Genomic DNA, 26,302 nt, shown 5'->3' on the forward strand with positions numbered 1-26,302 from the left:
CTACAATACAGAGAACTCTTTGTAATTATTCTGTATAAAGTTTGTAATTAAAAAACTGCAATAATAAATGTCCAGGCTATAGTCAAATTTTAATTTATAACATTTTACTATATTTAGTTTTTTCCAAAAAAGAACAAAATCATATACATAAAAGTTCAGGTATCAGAAAGACTCAAAAGGCTGTTTTTCACTTTGTTCAAGTTTTGTTTCCAGGCATTAAGAGTGTCATATAATTGTTGCCATTGCTGTTTTCCAAATGTCCGATGTGTGCTATGACTGAAAAAATTAAAAGCAATGAAAGATTAGAAACTTCAATTATGTATTCTTTTACATTATATATTTATATCTAGTTAAAAGTGAGGTTAAATATACATTAATAGACTATTTAGGATTTTGAGAATAAGTTTATTTTGAAATTTTAGTACACAGATCCTAAACCTGCCACTTTCCTAAACTATACAAACCAGCCACAAAAGTCATTAGTATTCTAGCCAATGCGAAGCCATTAAATGAAATGTGCTGGAAAATAGGACTCTTTCATTAAATAAGCTAATCACATTCAGTCTGAACTTTAATAAAATTATGATAAATAGCAACTATTTGACTACAGTCAACTGATAAAAACATTACCTTGATTCTTTAAACACTTAAATGAAATAATCAAAATAAACTAAACTGTTCTACAAAATGCTGCAAAATATAAAATATCTTACCTCACAACAACTTTTCTCTGGGTCTGATCAATTTTGCAGTACACCATTTTAGTTCTCACTGCTGAAATAAAGATTTTTCATATGCTATGTTATATGGGAAATTCCCAAGAGATATCTAAGGTATAAAACTGACCAAGTATAAGCAGCAATAAAACTTTTATTTTACATATTTCCCCTTTGAAACTAAGAAGAAGCACAACAATACGATGCAACCAAAAGTAAAGTCTTAAGGTCACTGGGCAATCACTGTTAAATATCACAGTTTTTAACAAATAATTCTAGGTATTCTCTCCTAAAATCACTTATCAGGAATAAAATCCTCCTAAAATCACTTATAGGGGAAAAAATTAATTACCTAATAAACTAAGGTATTAAATCATCTTTATAGGACTGTTTTGGGACTTAGATTAGAAAGGAACAATGTCAGTAGTTCTGTACATCTTATTAACCTTAATTGTAATTTCACAGTTAAAACTCTCAAAGAAAATTTCCGATTAACAGTTAAATCATTTTAATATAGTTCTCTGGGGAAGAAGATCCTGTTTCTAAGGAAATAATTTATATTTTTATTAAACTTTCACTCTAGTACAAAAATACAGCCCCTAATCTGTAACACAGACATTTGCTACAGACTCTAGATGGCTACTTAAAAATCTTATATTCCATATTGTACAAGATAAATTCTTAAGAAAGTAATGTTCTAATTCACTTACCATCAATAACAAATGCTTCAACATCATCGGCTCCAATTTGAAGTTCTTGCTGCATTGTGTCAAAAGATATTTCTTTATTTTCCACAGCCATTCCCATAAAAGTAAGCAGTCTCATTTTTGCCATATTTTGCTCATGTAATAGGCCTAAAAATAGAGTGAAGCAAATGAGGGTCCATACTAAAGACCTGCTTGAATACAACTCCTATGTAAAATTGTGTAAATCTGTGTTCGGGCTGTAGCAATAGTATAGCACGTAGAGCGTTTGCCTTCCATGCAGCCAACTTGGGTTCAATTCCCAGCACCCCGTAAGTCCCCTGAGCACCACCAGGAGTAAATCCTGAGTGTAGAACTGGGAGTAACCCATGAGCATTGCCAGGTGTGAACCAAAAAAAAAAAAAAAAAAAAAAAGGAGAATATCTTTTTTTTACCAGGAGTAAATCCTGAGTGTAGAACTGGGAGTAACCCCTGAGCATTGCCGGGTGTGAACCAAAAAGACAAAAAAAAAAAAAAAAAAAAAGGAGAATATCTAACCTGAATGCCCAAGAACAGATGACTGGTTAAAGAAACTTTGGTACATCTACACAATGGAGTACTATGAAGCTGTTAGAAAAGATGAAGTCATGAAATTTACATACAAGTGGTACAACATGGAAAGTATCATGCTAAGCGAAATGAGTCAGAAAGAGAGGGATAGACATAGAAAGATTGCATTCATCTGGGGGATATAAAGTAACAAAGTATGAGATTAATACCCAAGAATAGCTGAGATCAGCACCAGGAGGATTACTCCATAGCTTAGTGGCCAGCCGGGCATTCTAGAGGAAAGGGCAGCTCAGATAGAGAAGGGAGCACCAAATAAAGGGTGTTTGGAGGATCCTCCTAGGAGGGGAGATGCGTGTCGAAAGTAGACTATGGACTGAACATGTTTGCCACTCAATGCCTCTTTTGCAGACCGCAACACCCAAAAGGAGAGAGAGAACACGGGATTGCCCAGTCACAGAGGCGGGGGGGATGGGGGGATGGGGGTGGGAGGATATTATCCATGGTGGTGGAAAATGGGCACTGGTGGAGGGATGGGTATCTGATCATTGTATAATTGAAACCAAAGCACAAAAAATTGTAAATCTATAACTGTACCTCATGGTGTTTCACTAATAAAAAAAAAAAAAGAAAAAAAAGGGAGAATATCTGTATTAAAACTTATTTGTAAACATTATACACCTCAAACTGAACCACAAATAACTTTATAACTTTGTAATTCAATTTAAAAATAACTTATTTGTGAATCATAAACTGATTCCATAAACTTATGGGCTATTTAAATGATTTTTTCTAGGGCTATAGTGACAACTGCCGTGGGGCATCTGCCGTGCATGCAGCTGATTGGGTTCAATCCCTGGGTACCACAAATGGTCCCCTGAGCCACAGTCAGAAGTGATTCCTGAGAGTAGAGCCAGAAATAAGCCCTGAGCACTACTAAGTATTGTCACCAAACAAAACAAAATCAAAATACAATTTTTCTAGAACCATATTTCATCATTATTATGCCAATGATTATGAGTTCAATAAAACTATTCTGGGGTCTCGAAAATTTATACATTTTACATTTTTTATATTTACAGCTTTTAAAATAAATTTTACAATACTTCCTATTGAATTGCTTTAAGTTTATTTCTACTAATTAGATGCCTTAAACCTTATCTAGTTAATATTTGTACTGCCAGCACAAGTTTTCAGATGCTTCCAAAAACATTCAGTTGTAAAAATTATTCTAGTTCTGGGGCAAGAGATGGTAAGGCGCTTAATTTGCATGGGGCTGACCTGGGTTCAATCCATAGAACCATAGTACCTAGTACACAGTACCTAGTACATAGTACCTAGGACCATGGTACCCAGAGGCCACCAAGAGTGATCTCTGAGCCTGGAGCCAGGTGTAATCCCTGACCACAGCCCAGTGAAGCCCCAAAACAATTCCATTTCTATAGTCCGTTTGGACTTAGTATCTAAAAATTAAAAGTATATGTATTATCATTTACACAATGGAGTTCTATGTAGCTGTTAGAAAAGATGAAATCATGAAATTTACATACAAGTGGCATTACATGGAAAGTATCATGTTAAGTGAAATGAGTCAGAAAGAGTGGGATAGACACAGAAAGACTGCATTCATCTGGGGAACATAAAGTAACAAAATGGGAGACTAACACCCAGGAGTGGCCCAGATTAGTACCAAGAATTTTGCTCCATGACTTGGAGGCCAGCCACACGTTCTGGGGAAAAGGAAGCTCAGATAGAGAAGGGAGCACCAAATAAAGGGTGTTGGGAGGATCCTCCCAGGATGGGAGAAGCATGCTGAAAGTAGACTATAGACCAAACATGACTGCCACTCAATGCCTCTCTTGCAAACCACAGAACCCAAAAGGAGAGAGAAACAAAAGGGAATGCCCTGCCACAGAGGCAGGGTGGGATGGGGGGGATGGGGGGTGGGAGGGATACTGGGACCTGCGGTGGTGGAAAATGGGCACTGGTGGAGGGATGGGTACTTGATCATTGTATAACTGAAACCCAAGCACAAAAATCTGTAAGTCTATAACTGTACCTCATGGTGTTTCACTAATAAAAAATAAATAAAACCATTTTACTCCAAAAAAAGTATATCTATCATTTAGAGGCTAAAAGTATTAGTGATATCTATTCCATTAAGGCAGAAATAAAAATCTGTACAATTCAAAATTTCCCTTACAAGGTCTAAGCACTATGCTAGTATAATTAGGTACAAACAAGTCTTACAACTTAAAACAATTTAGTCTTAAACCCTTCACTTTAAAAACAGTAAAACTGAGCAAAATGAATAAATGTACTAGGCTTAGAATACAGACTGACTTACAAACTAGACAAAATATAAATCCTGGAGCCTAAATGGCAGGGCAGGGTTTAAGGCATAAACTGCACGCAACTGACTCTAGTTCAATCTCCAGCATGCCTTGGTCCCCTGAGCATCATCAAGTGTGGCCCTACAGCATCACCAGGTGACTGCCAACACTGCAGGATCTTGGCAGCACTGCACCCTGGGACCCTCACTGAAAGCCCATTCAGGCTATCTAAGAAAAATGGGAGGGGCTGAGCACAACTTAGAAGACCTCACCTAAATTAATGAAACATTACCTGTTCTATTACCTGTTCTTCAGTAAAAGCTAAATTCTAATATTTGATTCCATGGCAGGTCATTAGTAATAAAAAGAAGTTTCTAAAATTAATTTAGATACTGGGACCTGTGGTGATGGAAAATGGGCACTGGTGGAGCGATCGGTATTTGATCATTGTTTAATTGAAACCCAAGCACAAAAATCTGTTAAGTCTACAACTGTACCTCATGGTGTTTCACTAATAAAAATTAAAAAATAAAACAAAAAAAATTAATTTAGAATAAGTACTCCATTTTCCTGGACTTTCAAATTATACAGAATCTAATCACTTAACCCCTAAGGAGTCCTGACTAAGTACTGTCTTAAAAGTTCCTAGGATCCATAAATAAATTTGAGATTCACATTCACATATTAGCAGAAGACCAGTGAAGTCCATTAATATAGGACATAATTGACTGTTAATTAGCTTTAATTATGACGCAGGCTTTCTATTTGGCACAGATTCAACAAAAACATGATCATCATAACTCAACTGAATGAGGTAAGTATCTCTAACCAGGTTTAATGGAAATCTACAAGCATCAAAAATCAATTAGTGCACATTAACCCTAATTAACAAATGCAAATTAAGTACTGATTAACTTTCTGAAACAAGAAGGTAGTAACACCAGATTACATGTGGACATGTTAGGGCAATTCAGCTGACAAATGATAATGCTATTGTTGGCCCAAGTTGTCAGTGTTAATAAAACAAAGTGTTCTGATAAACTGATGCCACCTGTGGAATGTAGACATTTGTATTTAGACTTTAAGCTTACTATGTGCTTAAAAGTATTACCTAATACACACAAAGAATAATATTGCTTTTAAAACCCATATTTCACAAACCTATTTCTTATAAAGATTGCTTCTTTGCAGATTATTCAAGAAATGAAAGGTAAATTAAAGAACTGAACAGCTAGTGCAATAAATTTTAGAAATATTGTTCTCATATAAGTAGTACAGTGTCTTTTGACTAAATGAATGGATTTCCTGAAGTGTTAATGGTACAATTAAAAATTCCCAAAATTTATTTTGTTGCCATCTTTTGTGCAGTTACAAGCTTTGATTTATGCAGTTACATTAAATCAATAATTCTGAGAAATGAATATCATTTTTAGAATGAGTTATGTGAAATACTATCTAAATTTAAAAAACTACATTTTAAAACATTACAAAATGCAAGTTACAAGAATCTAAATTTATTAAAGCCTTGAGTCTTATTCTCAAAATGAAACTATTAAGTCAGTTAAGAGGAATTGAAGAGTTTCGACTTCGAGGAAGCTTTGTTTCATGAAACTAGAACACAGCCTTTAAAGAGAAAGTCAGTGTTCTGGGTCATATTTCAAATTTAAAGTTATAAAAAAACTAATTTTATGGAAACATTTATTCATTACTAATATGTCAAAACCTTAATGCAGTAATAAAAAAATGTGCATCATTGAACAATTTCTGCATTGTCACTGACCCCTGTCTTAAAATGCCGCAATATAGAAAACGTAATTTTAATGCATGCAATAGCTTATGAACCAGTGCTCCTTTGAAACAGTCAATTACACATCAATGGGGGAGTGTCAAAGTGTTAATTACTACTCCTTTTTCCTTGGTGCGTAAATAAAGAGGTTGCTGACATTAACATTCCATCACATAGCTTCATGCCACAAAACAAATTAACTGAGACAGAATGCAGTTTTCTGGGTCTAGTGCACCTGGCAAAGCATTCTACAAAAACACACACTTGCATCTCTACTCTATCTTGGTGTATTTCAAATGCCTTCTAATGTTCAGTATAATTCAATCTTCCAGTAATTCATTGGCCACACAAAATTTACAGGTGACAGAATTTAATGACCACTGAATCGAGGACCAATACTCCAGTTGGTTATACATGTATCCTTCATTCACATCCCAATCAGAAAGGCTAATTATTTTATTTTAATGTGGAAAATATAACCACTCTCTAATGTACTTTGAATACTATCTAGTACGGAAACAAAGCACTTGGTTTCATAACCGATTTCACTTAAAAAAAGCAACAACACAAAACTATCCTATGGAGTACTAACTTTCAACAAAAAAACTATTTTAAACAATGTTTAGCTTATTTTAATAAAGCACTTTTATAATTGTTAACTTTGTCTAAAAATTGTCTTATTATAAGTAGATAATGGTGAGTCTTCTTTTTGGCTCCATTCCCACTTCAAAATTTCAAACACCACAGCTCAAGAGGACCATTTCCATCTGAATCTCCTTGAGTACCTGCTGCTGCTGTTGCTGCTGCTTGTTTTTTGTTGTTGTGAAGTTCAGAGAATAATGCTATTATAGAGCCAACAGGACCAACAAGCATTTTTAGAGAAAAAAGTTTTCTTGTTTTTTGACTTCTATTTTCATATTCTCCATTATGAACACTAACTCCTGCACATTCATTTCTTTTTTTAGTTTTTGGACCACACCCAGCAATGCTCAGGGGTGATTCCTGGCTCTGTGCTCAGGGATCACTTCTGGTGGGGGTCAGGAGACCTTACAGGGTACTGGAAATTGAATTCAGGTCAGTCATGTGCAAAGCACGCGTCCTACCTGCTGTATTTTCACTCTAGGCCCCTCCTGTACCTTAGTTTCTGATGCTCAATTCCTTCTGCATATAGTATGTCTTGCTCTTCCATCATACACCACTGGCTAGGCTAGAGTAATCTATCTGCACAATAAGACTATGATTGTAACTTTGGATCTCACAGTATATAATAACTCTAGTAACTATACATTCCTATCTCTACCACGCCAGAGAATAAACTCCAAAACTTACCAAGTGAATCAATGAAGTCTTTATTATTTTGATAGAACTTGACATATGATGCCAACTTAGCACTCACAAAAATAGTTAAAAGCTATACAAAGAGAAAAAAAGATAAATATTCATTATAGAAACACTTACACTCATTATTTAAGATACTGGTTCCCACCAATAAAATTCTACATTTCTTTCAGAGAAGATATTCCACTTTGATTAAATTACTATTTAAACAATTTGGAGACTCACCTGGATGAATAATCAGTAAACACAAAAAGTGAGTTCTAAACTATCTACCCTAAAAGATGGTGGTAACGACATAGTACAAATTGAAAATAATCCAGAACAATTATACTTGCACATGGAAAGTGGGTTCTAAATATCTGATTAATCGTCCTAATGGAAGCTACCTGACATTATCTGTTTATAATAGACAAGGAAATAAAAGAGTCAGAAGTGTGTTCAGTGGCTAGAGAAAAGCTGTCTTAATTCTAGCCTGATCCTGGTATAGAAGAAATTCTCTTTCCAGATCCCTCCAATGGTTATTATGAATACAGTTCATTACTATCAAGAGAGTTCACTTTAAGGATTAACTACTTACATCATGAATAAGCTCGCCCTCCAAAAACTTGACTGGTTTTAAAGTTAGAAGATGGTCAAAAAGAAATGCATTCGGATCTTTCAATGCACGTACAATACACCTAAATTGAAAAATTAAAACTCAAGCTTAGTCTTCAAATTCAAGTCCTTTTTACGTATATATTTTTTAGATTGTGAAGAACTTTAAATTTAATACTGTACCTGAGAGTGTAATAAACCTAGCATTTAAAAGGCTGAAGATTAGATAAATCTGTGGTTTATTTTAACGTATTAAACAGAGACAAAAACAGCTAGAGAAAAGCAGTACAAAAGTAACCAAAGAATAAATGAAGCTGCAATAAGTTTTACCACATATCATATTAACTAAAATAAGTGTTTTTACATGTATTCTCTTATTTAACCCCTAGATATAGGGTATTACCTTGACCATTTTGTCAATGATACATATACAGCCTAAAGGAAGCAATAACCTTAGAAGGAAGATGTAATTTCTATTCTACTAAGTATGGAACTCTCTCTTCAAAAGCCTTATATTCAATGCTACTCATTCAATAGCAATGGGCTATTCTGAACAAAGCACCAAGTTTACCTAATTTTATACACCTTAACATTTATGAAAAACTGAGCCAAGATAACCTTGAAATTATTGCTCTAAAGTCACAAAAACCCATACAGCAAACACCATGTGGTTACTTAAAATGCAATCTATTATTCTTCTAATACTAAAACCTTAATTTTACTATCTATATCAAAATCACCACAGACCACACATCAAAGAAATTTGTACCTCTGGTGAATGCAAACATGACTGCTGTTATCTGATTAAATAGCTGTCCTCTAAACTGCTGATAGCTGTCATATGAACAATTAAGTCTCATATTACCTGTGGGCATCAACTCGAGCCTGGGAAGCATTGTCCTCTGTGTAACTTCCTAGCAATTCTACCATGACTTTGGAAGCAGCATCACTGAAAAGAAAATACTGTCTTATGAATCTCAGAATATCACTTTACCAAACATTCATTCAAAAGTGTATTCCAAGTGTCAAACACTATGGTGACCCTGAAAGATGGCAGTCCTTCCTATGGAAAAGAGTTATTGAACATCTGTTCTTTGAGGAAAAACAGTCTGGAAAAGCTAGCAAGACCATTAAGAAAATGAGTGGTTGATGTAACAGAGTTCACATGTGAAGATAGGGAAGATAAAGTTACTTCATTTAGAAGAAAGGAAAGTGCTCTCTTAAGAAATTACATACAAGGGGCTGGAGTGATAGCTCAGCGGGTAGGGCATTTGCCTTGCACAAGACAGAGCTAGTTTCGATCCCCAAGCACCGCTGGGAATAATTCCTGAGTGTAGAACCAGGAATAACCCCTAAGCACTGCTGGGTGTGACCAAAAAAAAAAAAAAAGACAAGCCGTAACAGAAAACTGTAAAATATACATTTCTATATGAAAAGAACTGAAAGTGGAAGATGAAAGTTGGATAACTTTCCAAGTAGAGGAGTACCAAAAATACAGCCTTTAGGTGGGGAAAAAGCTTCATGTCATAGAAATTGTTCGGACAATATAGATGAAGTTGAGCCAACATCGAGTATTTAAGTTGTCGCTGTCCTCTGTTGTTCATCGATTTGCTCGAGCAGGCCCAGTAACATCTCCATTGTGAGACTTGTTGTTACTGTGTTTGGCACATCGAATATGTCACGGGGAGCTTCCCAGGCTTTGCCGTGCGGGCGAGATACTCTCAGTAGCTTGCCGGGCTCTCTGAGAGGGGCAGAGGAATCGAACTCAAGTTGGCCACGTTATCCATTAAAAATACCCTTCCAGGGACTGGAGCGTTAGTACAGCAGTCAGGGTGCTTGCTTTACACAGCAGTCAAGTTTTATTCCTGTCACCCCATACAATCCAGTGTGAGCACCACTAGGAGTAATCCCTGAGTGCCGAGCCAAGAGTAAGTCCTGAGCATGGCCATCAGGGCCCGAAAACAAAAAAAAACAAAGATACCCTTTCAATTAAATTATCCTCAAAAACTAATACAGCAGGTAGGGCCTCTGCCTTACATAAGGCAGACATAGGCTCAATCTCCGGCATCTTATGGTCTCCCGAGCACTACCAGGAATGATCCCTGAGTGCAGAGCCAGGAGTTACCCCTGAGCATTGTTGGGTGAGGTCCAAAACCAAACCAAAATTATCCTTAACTATGTAGTCGATCAATTTAAATAAACCACAGTGAAAAGTGAATCATTCAAAATGAACACTGTGAAATCTGCAACCTCACAAGTCTTTAAACAAAGGGTTTTAAGTAGATGAATAAAGAGAATTAAGTTTTAAGTAGATGAATAAAGAGAATTAAGTAGAAAGTAGAAATTTGACAAAATATGGGAGTGTTTTAGGTAGACAAATAGGGCTGAGTGCAAATCTAGACCAAGGCAGGCAGATATTCTCTAAAGGGAGTAAAAAAAGGAAATTATTTTGGGTTTTGCAAGCCATTATGAGTCAGGTCTTCTCAAAAGCAACCAAACATTATGTAAGTAAGTGGGAGTGGCTATGCTCCAATAAAATTATATGGAGACTAGGGCTGGGGAAAATTTAAATCTTGGGGCTGGAGAGGATAGTACAGCTAATAAGATGCTTGTCTTTCACGTGGCCAGCCTGGGTTTGAGCTCAAGCACCCCATATGGTTCCCCAACCCTATCAGGAATGATACTTAAGTGCAGAGTCAGGAGTAAGCAAGTCAGGGTACTGCTGGCTATGGCCCCCAAACAAAAAAAACCATGTTCATCCTGCTAAATCGGTTCTGAGCAGCAGCCATTCTAGGAACTCTGCTATCTGCAATCCCGAGCACCACAAGCAAATTTTAGCTGCACTGCAGCCCCATGTTTAGGCACAACAAAGGGATGTGATCCTCCCTGTCAAATCACTGTCACTGTCCTTCCGTTGTTCGTCGATTTGCTCAAGCGGGCCCAGTAACATTGAGAGACTTGTTACTGTGTTTGGCATATCAAATATGTCACGGGTAGCTTGCCAGGCTCTCTGAGATGGGCGGAAGAATCAAACTCAGGTCCGGTCATGTTGGCTGCGTGCAAGGCAAACGCCCTACCCGCTGTGCTATTGCTCCAGTCCATATTTAAAGTATGATAAGTAAAGGGTATGGTATAGGGTGAGGCTCTATTGAGGAAGGGATTATCCATATATAAAATGAAAGTTTAGTCTGTCTTTACATTATACAAAAATGGCAAAATGACTATTCATACCCAAATTATAGTAGTAGTAGTAGTAGTAGTAGTAGTAGTAGTAGTAGTGGTAGTAGTAGTTTGGACCCCATGTTCGACTCCTTCATATCAGACTAAGAAAACCCAGATAATGAAAAATTCTTGTTTCACAAAATCATGTAGTTGTAGAGCAGAGATACTACACAGGAACGATGGTGAGATGTCTGATTTAGTAACATAAAACTTAGCAGGGGGAAATACTGAATTCATTTTGGTCCTAACATTAAGTATGAGGGACCCATGGGCCACATCTAAATCAAAACAGGTAGAGAACACTGAGCATTAAGGTCTGAGGCTCAGAAGAAAAGCCCAGGTTAGAGATGCAGATTTCCTTCTATAGACACCAGTCATAGGAACAGACTAAGGTACAGAGAGTAGAGAAAAAAAGTCCAAGGCCAAAATCTTGAGTAATGGACATTCCAAGGAGCAGGATGAAAAAGCTACAGAGGTGTCAAAGAATGAACCACCCAAAAGGCCACAGAAATAAGGAGCAATGTCACCTAACTGAAAATTCTGAAGGAAGTGGTACTACAGCCACAGTCTGCTGAGATCAATAAAAGCAAGAACAGCAGTGTCTGCTGGGTGGCATCTCTTATCAGTGAAGGAATCAACACTCAAAATACTGGAAACTCACAAAATTGAGGAAAATCAGGGTTCTTATATTTGCAGTCTTTTAAAATATTTTAATTTGAATGCCTTTGCAAAGAGCAGATTATAGACTTACAAACCATTTTTCATACTTTGAATTTCTTATTGCCACTTCTTTTACAAAATTTCTAGCTTAGAAACATTCATTCAATAAATATATGCTAAGCACCCACCAGTGTCAGATATTACACACTAATTAACAAAACTGTCTGTGAAACTTGGATAGGAAATATTAAAATGTTGTGTCTACTAGTAACAAGAATAGAAAATTACCAGAGAATAACTCTTAATAGCAAGACTCTGAGCTGACTGTCATTAACTTTCAAGCTATTGGCTGTTTCTAAGTAGACAGAAGAAAATCTCATTTGGGGGCTGGAGTGAGAGTTCAGTGGGTAGGGCTTTTGCCTTGCACGCGGCCGACCTGGATTCAATCCCCGGCATTCCATATGGCCCCCTCAGGCACTGCCAGGAGTAATTCCTGAGTGCAGAGTCAGTAATAACCTCTGAGCATTGCTGGGTGTGACCCCCCCCCCCAAAAAAGAGATCTGATTTCCAATATTTAAAACAACTTTCTAGCAGGTTGCAGAGAGAAAAGGTACCAAATAAGGACTCATTAAGGAACTTCAATAATCAAAGAGTTAAGAAGAACGCACACGGCCAACCAGGGTTCAATCCCTGGAACCATATATGGTCCCCAGAGAAGATGATTCCTGAATGCAGATCCAGGATTAAGCCCTGAACACCACCAGGTGTGACCTAAAAAGAAAAAAAGTAATTGTTGCTTCAGACCACACAGCAACAAAAGGAAGCATTAGTTTAACTGAGTTTTTTTTTTTAATAGCTAACAAAGTATCACTGATGGATTAGATGTGAAGTATTAGTCACTGATGAATCCCAAATTGGGATCTGAGCAACCAGAAGCAGACATTCTATTTCCTAAGTTGGAAAAAAAAAACATGGAACAGGTTTAGAAGGGAAAATGAATGGAATGGTTCATTTTTGAGATTTTTTTTTTAGTAGTTGAATGAAAAAATTAAACAGGAATAGATATCTGGAGTTCATGAGGAAAATACAGGTGACGGAAGATTGAAACTATCAGCACAAAACTAGCATTTGAAAACATAAAACGAAATGAGAACACAGCATTAACTCCAGAGCATTTGGGTAGTATATGGGACCTGCTGTAGCTGTTCAAATGAGTGGGAAGCACTGCTGGCACTTTAGTAAAAGAGGAAAGGGATGCTTAGTATCTCTGTGCCACTCCAAAACAATAGTTGGCATGCAGCCACCCCTCCCCCCATCACAGAAAAATAAAGGCAAACAAAAGAACCACCATGTAAATAAAAGTCAGGAGAAGAAAATTAGCAGTCTCAGAAGTGAGTCTGTCCTCTGTATTGGAAAAGCAAGGAACCGATAAATGGGTTGTAAATGAAAAGAATCAAGAGAGCCAGATCTAAAACCAACTGAAGAAAGTGTCTGAAGAGACTTAATAATTTGAGACAAATGCTACAGATATTTTCTAATATATTTGCACTAGAATATCTACCACAGATGAAAATTGGTATCTGTTTCTATTTCTGACAACTAGCAAAACTTTAAAACATTACTTGTTACTTTCTTCTACACAGATGAGAAAGAGGACCTACAGAAGAGAACTACAAAACAGCATTTAGAGAAATTATTCAGTGATCTCTGGTAAGCAACTACACATTTAGAGGGAAAACAAACATATATTAAATTGCCAGAAAGAAATCTAACTTCTTAAAAGTGACCTTGAAAAAAATAGAGAGAATACCCAACAACTACTGCTTTCTTGATGAATTTATTGCTGAAAGAGCTTTATGAGGATACTATCTTAATCTTTTTCAATAACCTTGAAAGTACAATTTCCACTTTAAAGTCAAAAACTAAGATACTTAGACAACTAGTGACTTAGGTTCACACAATAAATAGGAAAGGCAAGATTTGAAGTAGTCTCAATAGGCTAAGACTCTACAACCTGCTAGATTGCTACAAGTGTACCAGTCTGTAATATACAAATAGATGCTGAAAGTCTGTGAATGCAAGATCAGCCCCTCATCTACTTTTCTAATGAAATGCTCTTTCCCAACATATTCATATATTCTTTTGGATTAAAATGTAAACTCTGCAAAAATCTACAATACTTTTTCAAAAATCTTGTTGATCTGAATAAAATGAACACCCTAGCACAGAAAATGAGTATAAAACCTATGCAACAGAACTAAATAGAAGACTAATTAAAGAATTTAGCCACTAAGTGAAAATAGAAACAATGTCAAAAAGCTAGAATATTCTTTTCACACAAATTCTGCAAATGGCTAAACCTATTATTTGATAGATATGCTAAAACTGGGTGTGTAGGAAAAAGAATCTTAAGTCTCATATGTGCTGGGCTGAATAAAAGGCTATAGAAACACAAGATCTTGCAAAAGCCGATCTAATGTAAAGTAATCTCTCAGAAGTAGTTTCTATGTGACTTGAAAGAAACTATGGTAGGCCCTCACCATTAAAAATGAAGAGCACTATCCTGTACTAAAACAAAGTACCACTGCATAATTTTAATTTATACAAGAGCAACTTGTGCTTTGAAAATGTTTAAGGGCAGTATAAAATACTTTAAATTTTGTACGTATCTCTAATAAGTAAATTTATAGGAATATATTTATAGCAACTTCATGGAAAACAAAACACAAAGTCACTCAGCTTATTTAAAAAACAAAAAACAACAAACCAACAGCTTCACAATTTTCATTGTCTGTTAATTCTGAATACCTTTTCTTACAATCCACAAGTGCCTCATAAAGTAGCCTTAAAAGGGTGTGTTTTTTTTCAGTGGTGAGGTTCCAGTCAGAAATCCATTTTCTAACCTATGATGAGATTGACAAGAGGAAGAAATTTAATGACACAACTGGATATATTTTAACAACTTAAGAGATAACATTAAGAATATAGGTGCTCAGGAGGATTACTCCATAGCTTAGAGGCCAGCCGGGCATTCTAGGGGAACGGGCAGCTCAGATAGAGAAGGGAGCACCAAATAAAGTATGTTTGGAGGATCCTCCCAGGAGGGGAGATGCATGTTGAAAGTAGACTATGGCTGAACATGTTTGCCACTCAATGCCTCTCTTGCAGACCACAACACCCAAAAGTAGAGAGAGAACAAAAGGGAATGCCCTGCCACAGAGGCAGGGAGGGATGGGGGAGTGGGGGTGGGATATTATCCATGGTGGTGGATAATGGGCACTGATGGAGGGATGGGTATTTGATCATTATATAATCGAAACCCAAGCACAAAAAATTGTAAATCTACAACTGTACCTCATGGTGTTTCACTAATAAAAAGAAAAATAAAAGAATATAGGTGCTGTTCAAATAAAGGGTGCTAGGAGGATCCTCCCAGGATGGGAGAAGCATGCTGAAAGTAGACTACAGACCAAACATGATTGCCACTCATTGCCTCTTTTGCAAACCACAGCACCCAAAAGGAGAGAGAACAAAAGGGTATGCCCTGCCACAGAGGCAGGGCAGGATGGGAGGGTGGGGGATGGGAGGGATACTGGGATCCATGGTGGTGGAAAATAGGCACTGGTGGAGGGATGGGTATTTGATCATTATATAATTGAAACCCAAGCACAAAAATTTGTAAGTCTACAACTGTACCTCATGGTGTCTCACTAATAAAAATTTTAAAAAAATTAAAAAAAATATAGGTGCTAGAGGGATAGTACAGCAAGAAGGGCACTTACTTACATGCGGAAACCCAGGTTCGATTCCTGGCATTCTATATGGTCCCAAGAACTGACCTCAGTGATTCCTGAGAACAGATCCAACAGTATACCCCTGGGGGGTATGGTGCCACCAGCAGGTCAATCTGTACCTGTGAGGCTAGTGCATCAGCAGCCTGATGGCACCTTCAGACTTCCAGATATCCCAAAATTGCTGCTGTGCCTTTGGCCAGACCCAAAAAACTTGGGGCAAAGTTTACCAAAAAAGTAAACTGCCCAAAGTTAGGTATGTAGGAAACACCCACAAACCACCTCCGGCTCAGCTATATAACTGGAGGCATGGCCTCTCTGGTTCCTGATTGAACTGCTTAATGGCCATGATCCCAGAGACTCAGAAACAAATCTCGAAACAAATCTCGAAACCCAGTGGCTTTTGGCAGAAATGCATCCGGTCCCTGCAGTAGGTTACTGGTGCTGGGCCAACCTGGGTGGGAATAGGTTTCCTGCCTTGGTCTGTTCCCCCGGCGGCCCGGCGCCACTGGACAGTCAGGTTTGGGTCTGCAGTGATGAGACACGCAGGGCCTCAAGGGATGGGGGTGGAGCCAGTCCTGTCCTCTCCACCCCAATGAGACCCCAAGTCATCGCCCACAAACGGCCTCTCTGGTTCCTGATCAAGCTGCTTAACGGCCATGATCCCAGAGACTCAGAAACAAATCTTGAAACCCAGTGGCTTTTGGCAGAAATGTGCCCGGATCCCGCAGTAGGTTACTGTCGCTGGGCCACCCCAAGGGGGAAAGGGTGCTGTCCCTCCGCCTACTCCCCCTTGGTGGCTTGGTGGCCGCCATCCTCCAGAGGCCATTGGACAGTCAGGCTTGGGCCCGCAGTGACGAGACACGCAGGGCCTCACAGGATGGGGGTGGAGCCGGTCCTGTCCTCCCCACCCCAAGGAGACCCAAGTCATCGCCCACGAATGGCCTTTCTGGTTCCTGATCAAGCTGCTTACTGGCTATGATCCCAGAGACGCAGGAGCAAATCTCGGAACCCCTCCAGATTTAAGTGTTAAAATTTCAGAATTTCAAAATTGCGCAGTCACTACTGCAGCCGCACAACATCATATGTTATTCATAACCAGTAATAGAAAATAAATTGTCTACTGTTGCCTTTTCAGCAGATCTGAGTGTTGGGGTAAAATCCCAAACAATAATGGTGGGTCTGGTGTCAAAATATTGAATGTGATCAAAGTAGAGAGAGTAATGTGGAAATCATCTGCCCCACAGGTAGGGGGAGGGTGTGGGATGGGGGTATACTGGGGTTTTGGGGGGTGAAGAATGGGCACTGGTGAAGGTACGGGTGTTTCATTGTATGACCAAGACTTAAACCCGAAAGCTTTGAAACTGCTCTCACGGCGATCCAATAAATAAAATTATAAAAAATGGGAAAAAAGAGGTGGAGTTCATGCCCAATTCAATCAGCTAATCAGTGGCTGAATAAATAGCAGTACTCCTACATAAAAAAAAAATATATATATATATATATACCCCTGAACCCTGAACATTGCCAAATATGGCCCAAAAAATGAACAAAAAAACCCACGTTCTTTCTATTGCTTAAGCTGTAACATAAAACTGAAGTGTTTTTAAACAGCACTTTATAAACAGTAATCCCAGATAATTACTTACTTGATCCAGCTCAGTTGGAATATACTGGATGGCACCACAAGATGCTGCCACTTTAATGAGGCTGCAATATACTGTGTATCTTACGGGAGTACTCTTATCCATACCATGGAAAAGGTTGCTTAGCCTGGTAAACAAACAAAATGTTTCAGATCAGTAGATTCAGTAATTAAGTTAAATTTATTAGCTCTTGGGGCCAGAGTGATAGGAGAGTGGGTAGGACACTTGCCTTGAACCTGGCTGACCCCATCTGGATCACCCAAGCAGAATGATCCCTGAGCACAGAACCAGGAAAGGCCCTTGAGGGCTGCTAGATGTGGCCCCAAATCAAAACAAAAAGAGCTATCAGTTCTCTTAATAAATCAAACCAGATTAATCAGATTAATATAATTTTACTCACAAGAGGGAACTAAGGCAAGTGACTTTTCTAAGGCCACACAGTAAAAGCTGCAGCTAAAAACCAAGCTTAAGACTTCTTGCTTGTTTTTGTTTTCGGTCCGTTAACAGGCTATGCTCAGGGATCACTCCTTAGTTTGTAACTAAGGGATCACTTCTGGTGGGGTTCAGGAGACAATATGGAAGGCCGGGTATTGAACAAACCCAGGTCAGCCACGTGTAAAGAAAATGTCATACCCACTCTCTGGCTCAAGAATTCTTGCTCTGAAACATTAAATGATAGTGACTTGAAAAGGAGCACCTCAAAAAATTCCATCTTTCAATTCTTAACTTACAGTTGAAGTCTCAGAGATGGCCGTTCACCTTCCCGAAACTTGACCAGCTTTTCACAGAGGCTTTCAATCAAAGCTTCTTGCTTGTCTGGCTCCAGAATCAATAGGAGGGAAACCACGCTGTTCATCACACTTTCAACATCTATAGTATGTACAGATAACAAAATAGTGATACTATGGTACTTATATAATATATTTTGCTAAACATGTATTTCTACCACTTTACTACAAAGACTATTAAACATTAAGACATTTTAAATAAATGCAATTTGGGTGTCTCAAGAGATAGCTCTGTGGCAAGTCTACAGTATAAGACCTCAGCAATACATGGAGAGTAATCTACGATATTAACTCTAAAAGCAGTGGTCTTTTGCAGACCACTAAGGCAGAAATAGAACATTGATAGTTGTGTTTTATTAGTTTTTGTTTTTTTTTTTGAGCCATGCCAGATGGTATTCAGGCCTTACTCCTGGCTCTCTGCTCCAGGATCTTATGTGGTGCTGGGGATTGAATTCAGATCAGCTAAGTGTAAGACAAGTGCCTTACCTGCTGTACTATTGGTATGGCTCTGGATTAGTTTTTAAACCTAGTATTGTAAAATGAAGTTTATCTAGATACATCCCATGCTAAGCAGCACTGCTAGCATTTGCTCACAAACCAACTATACATGACTATTTTAGATCAGCATTTCTCAACCAGGAGCCATATACCCCACTGTACGCCCCCAGGATATTCTAGAAGGTCCACTAGTAAAAATCATGTACATGGGGTATGAGACTAGGGGCCCAACTGGCAGAATGAGGTGGGGGTGGGTCACAGGAAGGAAACAAGATTGGAAGGAAGGATTGAGAAACACTGTTCTAAGCTATACCTTTCCTTCAGGAGGGCATTATGCAAAAAAAAGTGTACATGAATTCAAACCACATTAATTATTATTATACAAACACTGTCCTCCCATTGTTCATCGATTTGCTCAAGCGGGCCCAGTAACGTCTTCATTTTGAGACTTGTTGTTACTGCGTTTGGCATATTGAATACGTACGTCACGGGTAGCTTGCCAGGCTTTGCCACTCGGGCAAGATACTCTCAGTAGCTTGCCGGGCTCTCCGAGAGGGGCGGAAGAATCAAACCCAGCTCAGCCGGGCTGGCTGGCTGCACACAAGGCAAACGCCCTACCGCTGTGCTATCGCTCCAGCCCATTGTTATACAGTTAACATTAAAAAGCAGCTTGTGCACCCAATAAGAGAGAACAAAAGGGAATGCCCTGCCAAAGAGGCGGGGTGGGATAGGGGGTGGGATGGATACTGGGATCCGTGGTGGTGGGAAATGGGCACCGGTGGAGGGATGGGTATTTGATCATTGTATAATTGAAACCCAAGCACAAATATGTGTAAGTCTGCAACTGTACCTCATGATGTCTCACTATTAAAAAAAATTTTAATAAAAAAAAAGCAGCTTGTGTATTTATAAAGAAAAGAGGTTTTGAGAGATGGTACAGTGGATCAGGCAACTGCTTGCACATGGCCAACCTGGGTTCAATTCCTGGCACCAACGTGATTTCCCCACATAGCCACGCTAGCAGCAATCCAAGCACAGAGTCAGGGAGTCAGCTCTGAGCAGGACTGGGTATAGTGCCCCCCCCACCATAAAACAAAAAGAAAAAAAGGGAACTTACTGCCTAAGCATTTATTCTTAACCAGTTAAACAGAAAGCTAATTTTCCTGTGTATACTGGGTTTCAATTTTTACTGGCAAGACATTAAATCCTTAGGAAATTACTGTTAGGTCAGAATAAGTTCAATCCCCAATATTAAGAGATTTCAGGATTTCCAATTTTGAAAATCACCCACTACATCTCAATAAACAAGGAATCAACAAAAACTAAAATGAGGTTAGATTACATAAAAGTAGTCCCTTCTGATATTAACCTAAATCCTACAAAAACCACTTTTCTTCAGTTTATTCTGAAACTATATTTTATTGTGAATAATTTTTAAAAAATCATGCAGTAAAAAGGTGTATCTCAAAATAAGCTTGCACTGTAGCACTGCCCTCCCATTGTTCATCGATTTGCTCGAGTGGGCACCAGTAATGTCTCCATTGTGAGACTTGTTGTTACTGTTTTTGGCATATTGAATACGTCATGGGTAGCTTGCCGGCTTTGCCGTGCAGGCAGAATACTCTTGGTAGCTTGCCAGGCTCTCCGAGAGGGGTGAGGGATCAACTCGGGTCAGCCGCATGCAAGGCAAACACCCTACCTGCTGTGATATTGCTCCAGCCCCAAAATAAGCTTACTACATACAAATAACAAAGTTATGTGTAAAGAATATAAATATTGCTTAAATGGGTACAAGGAGATGACTCAAAGGTCAAAGAAGCAAGCCTTACATGCAGAGTCCCAATCACTAGCACTGTACGTCCTCTCCCTAACATCACTGGATCTTCATAGTTAGTCTGACCCTAAGCTAAGTCATCCAGATGTCCTGAGAAATGCAGAGAACTGCCTGACAAAACTAAGTGCTTAAAAATAATAACCTCCAAAATAAATACAATTTACAATACTTTAGAAGTAGGCCCTTTGTAACTGATTAAGAAATAAAGTTAAAGCAAACCTTTATCATCTTCCTTTAGACACACATCACAGGCTTCAATAATTTGAGCTAAATCTACATGAAGTCCACCTTCTGAGTTTTCTTCTGAAATTTCAGCTCCTTTAGATTTCAGATATGCTCGAAGTTCAGCAGCCTGTTGAATAAATGTTGCTACATATTTATAAAACTGATTATGAATGATGCAAGATCTCAAACCAATGACTATTCCTTAAAAAGTAAAATGTAAATACTTCATGACTTTAAAGAATGCTGCCTTGCCTCTCCTATCCTTTTATCACCTCGAGTCCGATTTTCCTCCTCTAACGCATCCATTATGATAGCCATTATCACCTTCAGAATTTCCCTCATGTCACCTACAGCCTGTTGGACATCCTGCAGTAGCAAAATCCTTTCTAACATAAAACAAAATTTTGGAGAGAATGCAAGGAGTACTGACCCTGATTGATAAATTCATTTCTAAAAGAAATGAAATCCTACAGCTTCCAAGTGAACATAATGTACCTACTTAAAATTGTCCATCTTTGACGGTGGAGATGGCTCAGAGGTTAAAAGGGCTGGAACAGATGTTTTGCTTGCTGGATCCCCCAGATTCATTCACTGACATGACATGGTTCTCCAAGCACCCTGGGAGTTATGCCCCACCCCCCCAACCTTTGTTATTGTCAGATGTGACCCCCAAACCAATGACCACCCCTAAAAACAAACAAACAAAAAACCCAGAGAAACCATTGTCTGTGGTATTGTAGGCCAAATAAATAGAATTTTTTAAAGTCTTATTTCTGTCTTTTATTTTTACCTTTATATTTGCATAAATCCTTAGACTAAACTTTTTTTTTTACTTTTTAATTTTTATTAGTGAAACACCATAGGTACAGTTGAAAAAAAAAACCCGTATTTTATCAACAGGAAAATCCTGTTGTTTAAATACAAGAGAACCTATCTCAGACAAACATCATCAGAGGAGTATTAAAAAATGATGCATTTGTGGACAGCAGGTATGAGCCAGGGGACTGGGGGCGACTAAAACCTCATGGGAAGGGGGGCGTTTCGGTCCGCCCTTCACGCCCTACCGAGGCCACCAGTTGCCCCCCACTAGCGGCTCTCCAGCACGGCCACGGCTCCAGAGCACAGAAACCAGTTTCTTAACTATCTGACTTTCAGTAGAAATACTTCCAGGGTCAATAAGTAAAATAGCAGAAATCCAAAACCAACATATGGTTCTTGAACCCAGCTGTAGAAGGCAAATCACTTCACAATGCTGTGTCAGCATGTCTGATTGGGGGGGGGGGGGGGGTAAACTCTAAATAATAGTGGTGAATCTTTTATTGAAACAATGAATCTAATCAAAGCAGATAGAGTGTTAACTACAATTCATCTGCCCCACAGGGACTGGGAGGGGTGGGGGGTGGGGTTTTATTGGGGTTCTTCATGGTAAAAAATAAGTTTTGGTAAAGGGAAATGTGCTTGATATTTGCATGACTGAGACCTAAACCTGAAAGCTTTGTAACCTTTCCCATGGTGATTCAATAAAAAAAAAAAAAAAAAGAATTAGTGGTGGCTAATAAAAATAATAATAATAAAATAATCCAGTGGATAAGGTGAGTCATCTTCAGAATTAAAATCAATGAATTTGATTTTCAATTTCTTGCTCATTTCTTGAGACATTTAAATGATGTTGTTGCAGTGTTCTTTAAAAAGGAGCCACACAACCTTTAACAATGTTAGTGATCTTTTAAGAAAAAGAGGGTTGGAGGAATGGGTCAGGATGGGAGATGGGTGCTGAAAGCAGATAAAGGACCAAATGTGATGCCCTCTCAGTATCTGTATTGCAAATCATAATTCCCAAAAGTAGGGAGAGAGTATGGGGAATATTATCTGCCATGGAGGCAGGGGGAGGGTTGGAAAGGGGGGTATACTGGGGATATTGGTGGCGGGGAATGTGCACCGGTAAAGGGATGGGTTTTTGATCATTGTGTGATTGTAACTCAAACATGAAAGCTTGTAACTATATTTCATGGTGATTCAATAAAATAAAATTTTTTTAAAAAATGATGCATTTGAAGTTGCCTTGATTAAACTAGTAAATTTTAAATGCTAAATAACTTTTTATAATACAAAAATGCATATCTGGACTAGAAGGTGCCCTTAGACCCATAAAACATGAATACAGTGCTAGACAGAGACATTTTCTACTGTAATGTATATATTTAATACCGAAGAACTTTCTTTTGAGAACTTGATTTATAGCAGTCAAGTATAAAGCGGATGGTATTTAGTATAAAGGACCAAAACATGAAAGGAGGATACCTTCAATAAACGCGTAGGGTAGGCATCATATTTTCCAAATTCAAATGTCTGGCTGCTTAGGACAAGTTTATTAGGGGCTGGAGTTGGTAAGGCACTTGCCTTGCACACAGTTAACCAGGGTTAAATCCCTGGCACCCCACAAGGTCCTCTGAGTATCACCAGGAGTGATCCTGGAGTAAGCTGTGAGCCAGTATCCCTGAGCCAGAGTAAGCCATTACAACCACTGGGACCCAAACCCCACCCTTAATTTTTAAAATTCAACCTGCAGATCTGATGGAGTCAAATCTTTTAAGAAAATCTTTCACACCAGTTAGCATTATAAACATTTCATAAAACTGTCATCCAGGGGGCAGGTGGCTTCATCCCCAGTTGGATTTCCCACAGGCTTATGGGTATGTTCCAACATGCCTCCTCCCCAACTTGTCACCCAATCAAAACACAAAAATAATACTGGAAGAGGGCCATCAGGAGACTCTAAGGGGATGGAGTGGAGGGAATATGGCCCAAGACCAAAATTAGAAAAAAATGAAAAGCATGCCTCCCCTAAAACAGATTAAAAGTATCACCCAATTCAGCCTATTAAATATATGGGCACTTGTTCAGTTTCTGCTTCAGAGGCAAACTTTCTATAGGAACTATTTAATCAAGTTACTGTTTCAATCTGCCACTTTCAGGAGCCACAAGTTCCACTTGGAGTGGCACAAGGAAAAGTAAAGAAGCAAGGATTCCCAACTCCAGAGTTCAACTGAAGTTCAACTCTTAACGCCAACACACACTTGCCTGTAAAGGAATGGATTATGTGAAACTAATGTGCTGTTGTAGTCTAGACAATCATCAATGACAAGAAAGCTCTGAAATTTAAAAAAAAAAAAAAGCCTCTGTCCAGTACCCCGAGTCAACTGTTGATAACAGGATCCCATTACTAATCAGACTTCCACATCTTCCATCTATCTATGTTCAATGCCTTTTCTCTACCCTTCAAAAATTCACCCGCACCCTTTTCAATTCCCTTTCCTGGTTGGGTCTTCCAGGCTGGGATGGGGACCTAAATTCTTTCACGGTCCGGGATTGAGTGTGTTTGTGTGTGTATAAGGGAGGCTATCTCTTCCATTTATTAAAGTGATCTCAGAAGTGTCTTCTACAGAAAACCAGAACCTCCACGTCAGCAGAAAATCCAGAGTATTTTATGGAGGCAGTTCCTAATTCTACAAAAAAGATTTTTTTAAAAATATCGTTTCATCTCAACTTTTTTTTTTATCACGGGGGCGAAAAGGAGATGCTGGAACCATGCCCAAGAAAGACCCTTGCACTAAACAGGAGGGTGGGTCGCGAGTGTGTGGGTGCTCGCAGGTGCCGGAACTGACAAGCTTCGTTCCCTGGCCACACAACTCTGGCACAAGGAAGAACCCGTCACCGACGGATACACGAAGGAGGTCCCCTAAGCCTCTGTGGGCGCACGATAGAAAACCTCAACTCATCTCATTTCCCCCGACTCGACGCGGCCGGGGCCACCTAAGGGCTCGGCACTCCAGCAACCCCACGGCCACTCGAGGTGGCAGCCGTAAGGGGCCGGAAGCAGATGCCACGGCCCAGGGCGTGGGAAAAAAAATCCCACTCCGCCAGCTGCGGGCTCCAGGTCGGGGGAGCCCCGTCGCCGATCCCCAGCTCGCCACGGATCGCCGCGGGCGGGCGTGGGACCTCCGGGCCGGGGCGGCGGCGACCGGCAGCGCGCGCGCGCGGCCTCCTCGGCGCGGAGAAGCGAGCGCCGCGTTTCACCGCACGGAGCCCCGCCCGCCTCGGCCCCGCACAACCACCCGGTCCGTGGCGGCGGCACCCGCGGCGCGGCAGCACACCTGATCCTCCTCGCTGATGTCGATGAAGGCCGGGACGCTCATGGTGAAGGCCCGGGATCAGCGGACGTTCCACTCCCCGAACCACGCCGACCGGAAAAGGGAGCCCGGGCCTCGCGGCAACGCCGCAGAACCGCTTCCGGGTCGTCTCGCGCGCTGGGCGGAGCCACTCGGGCCAATCGCACTCCGCGCCGGCTCCGGCTGGGGGCGGGAACGGGGCGGAGCGGAAGGACTCGGCCGGTGTCGCGACGCTCTACCCAGGCGCCCTTGCGCCTCCTCGCCGCCTGCGTGGTTCAGTTCCCTGTTCCCGCTGTGTAGGATCTCGTTAGCTCACCTACCGCGGCAAAGTTTAGGTGTTTGAGGCCGTGGAAATTTGCTCCACTGTCTCTGACAGTCCCTCACACTGTGCTGCTGGGGTCTCGAACGTTACACCCCGCTGCACAGATCCCATCTCCACAGTTGAATCTAACCCGCCTTGATCCTTGGCACTCCCGAAAGAACATTCGATTATGCTTTGGTTGCTGCGTGCCTCAATTATTTTTTTCCCCCCGCTTATAATTTAACTCTCAGTTGAGCTTTTATCGGGGCACCAGCTAGTCAGGCATGTTGTCTTGATCTGCAAACTGCTTTCCGGAGGAAGTTGCGCCATACAGTTTAATTGTGCTCTACCTCAGGCACCCAGAGCGTCGAACCAGCCCGATTGATAGTACAGTCAGTAAAAGGCGCTTGCCGTGCACGCGCCAACCCGGGTTCGGTCCTCAGCATCCCACACGGTTTCCTCCAGCCCACCCTGGAATGATCCCTAAGCACGGACGCAGAAGTAGCTGAGAACAGGGAGGTGTGGCCCCAAACTAAAAAACAAAACAAAACAAAACAAAACATCTAAAAAAAGAATTACTTAGTTTGGAGTGGCATTGTGTTTGATTCAGAACCCAAGTCCTTGAGTTGAATTTTCCACCCCACCATTTGACCTATGTGATAATGAGACACTTACCCCAGGTGTCTCGTTCTTCAGTTCCTCAGAAAAATAAGCACTGGTCTCATAGTAGTGGTTTGAGGATTAAGCAAATTAGCCTATACTGTAAGTGCTAAAGGTGTTAACTCAAATACTTAGTTATACAACATGCTAAATGACACCAAGAATACAAACGTGGGAAAAGAAGATGGTATGTACATCTTTTTTGGGTAGAGTGATCAAAGAAAATATCCCAAAGATACTGAGGCATGAAGGAAATGAAGAAAGTACCAGTGAAGGAAGAAGCCTGCTGGAAAGCTTTTTCATGCAGGACAGCAAGGAAAAGTTGTCAGGTAGGTGCAAGGAGCCCAGTGGGCTGGATTCAAGTAAGAATAGGACATAAGTTAGGCATGGCCAGCCTTTTTAGTCATATTTGGCTTTCACACTTAATAAATTGGCAAACCTCTGAAAAGTTTTGAGCAGAAGAGTAAGGGAATCAAATTTAACTTTTGATA

General features: G+C 39.8%; 1 protein-coding gene across 1 annotated transcript; it reads right to left on the bottom strand.

The window, feature by feature from the left end:
* Positions 1-82: 82 nt before the first annotated feature.
* Positions 83-24,974, bottom strand: EIF3M (eukaryotic translation initiation factor 3 subunit M). Its single transcript, XM_056137080.1, has 11 exons — positions 24,836-24,974; positions 20,676-20,808; positions 18,068-18,206; positions 17,340-17,463; positions 14,708-14,802; positions 8,883-8,966; positions 8,001-8,100; positions 7,415-7,496; positions 1,427-1,570; positions 714-774; positions 83-276 (listed from the first exon to the last, which is right to left on the bottom strand). The coding sequence occupies exons 1-11, from the start codon at positions 24,875-24,877 to the stop codon at positions 156-158; spliced, it is 1,125 nt and encodes a 374-aa protein (XP_055993055.1). The 5' UTR covers positions 24,878-24,974; the 3' UTR covers positions 83-155.
* Between the last annotated feature and the right edge of the window lie 1,328 nt (positions 24,975-26,302).

This window comes from Sorex fumeus, unplaced genomic scaffold, assembly GCF_029834395.1.
Source record: "Sorex fumeus unplaced genomic scaffold, SorFum_2.1 ptg000007l, whole genome shotgun sequence".
Lineage (NCBI taxonomy): Eukaryota > Metazoa > Chordata > Mammalia > Eulipotyphla > Soricidae > Sorex > Sorex fumeus.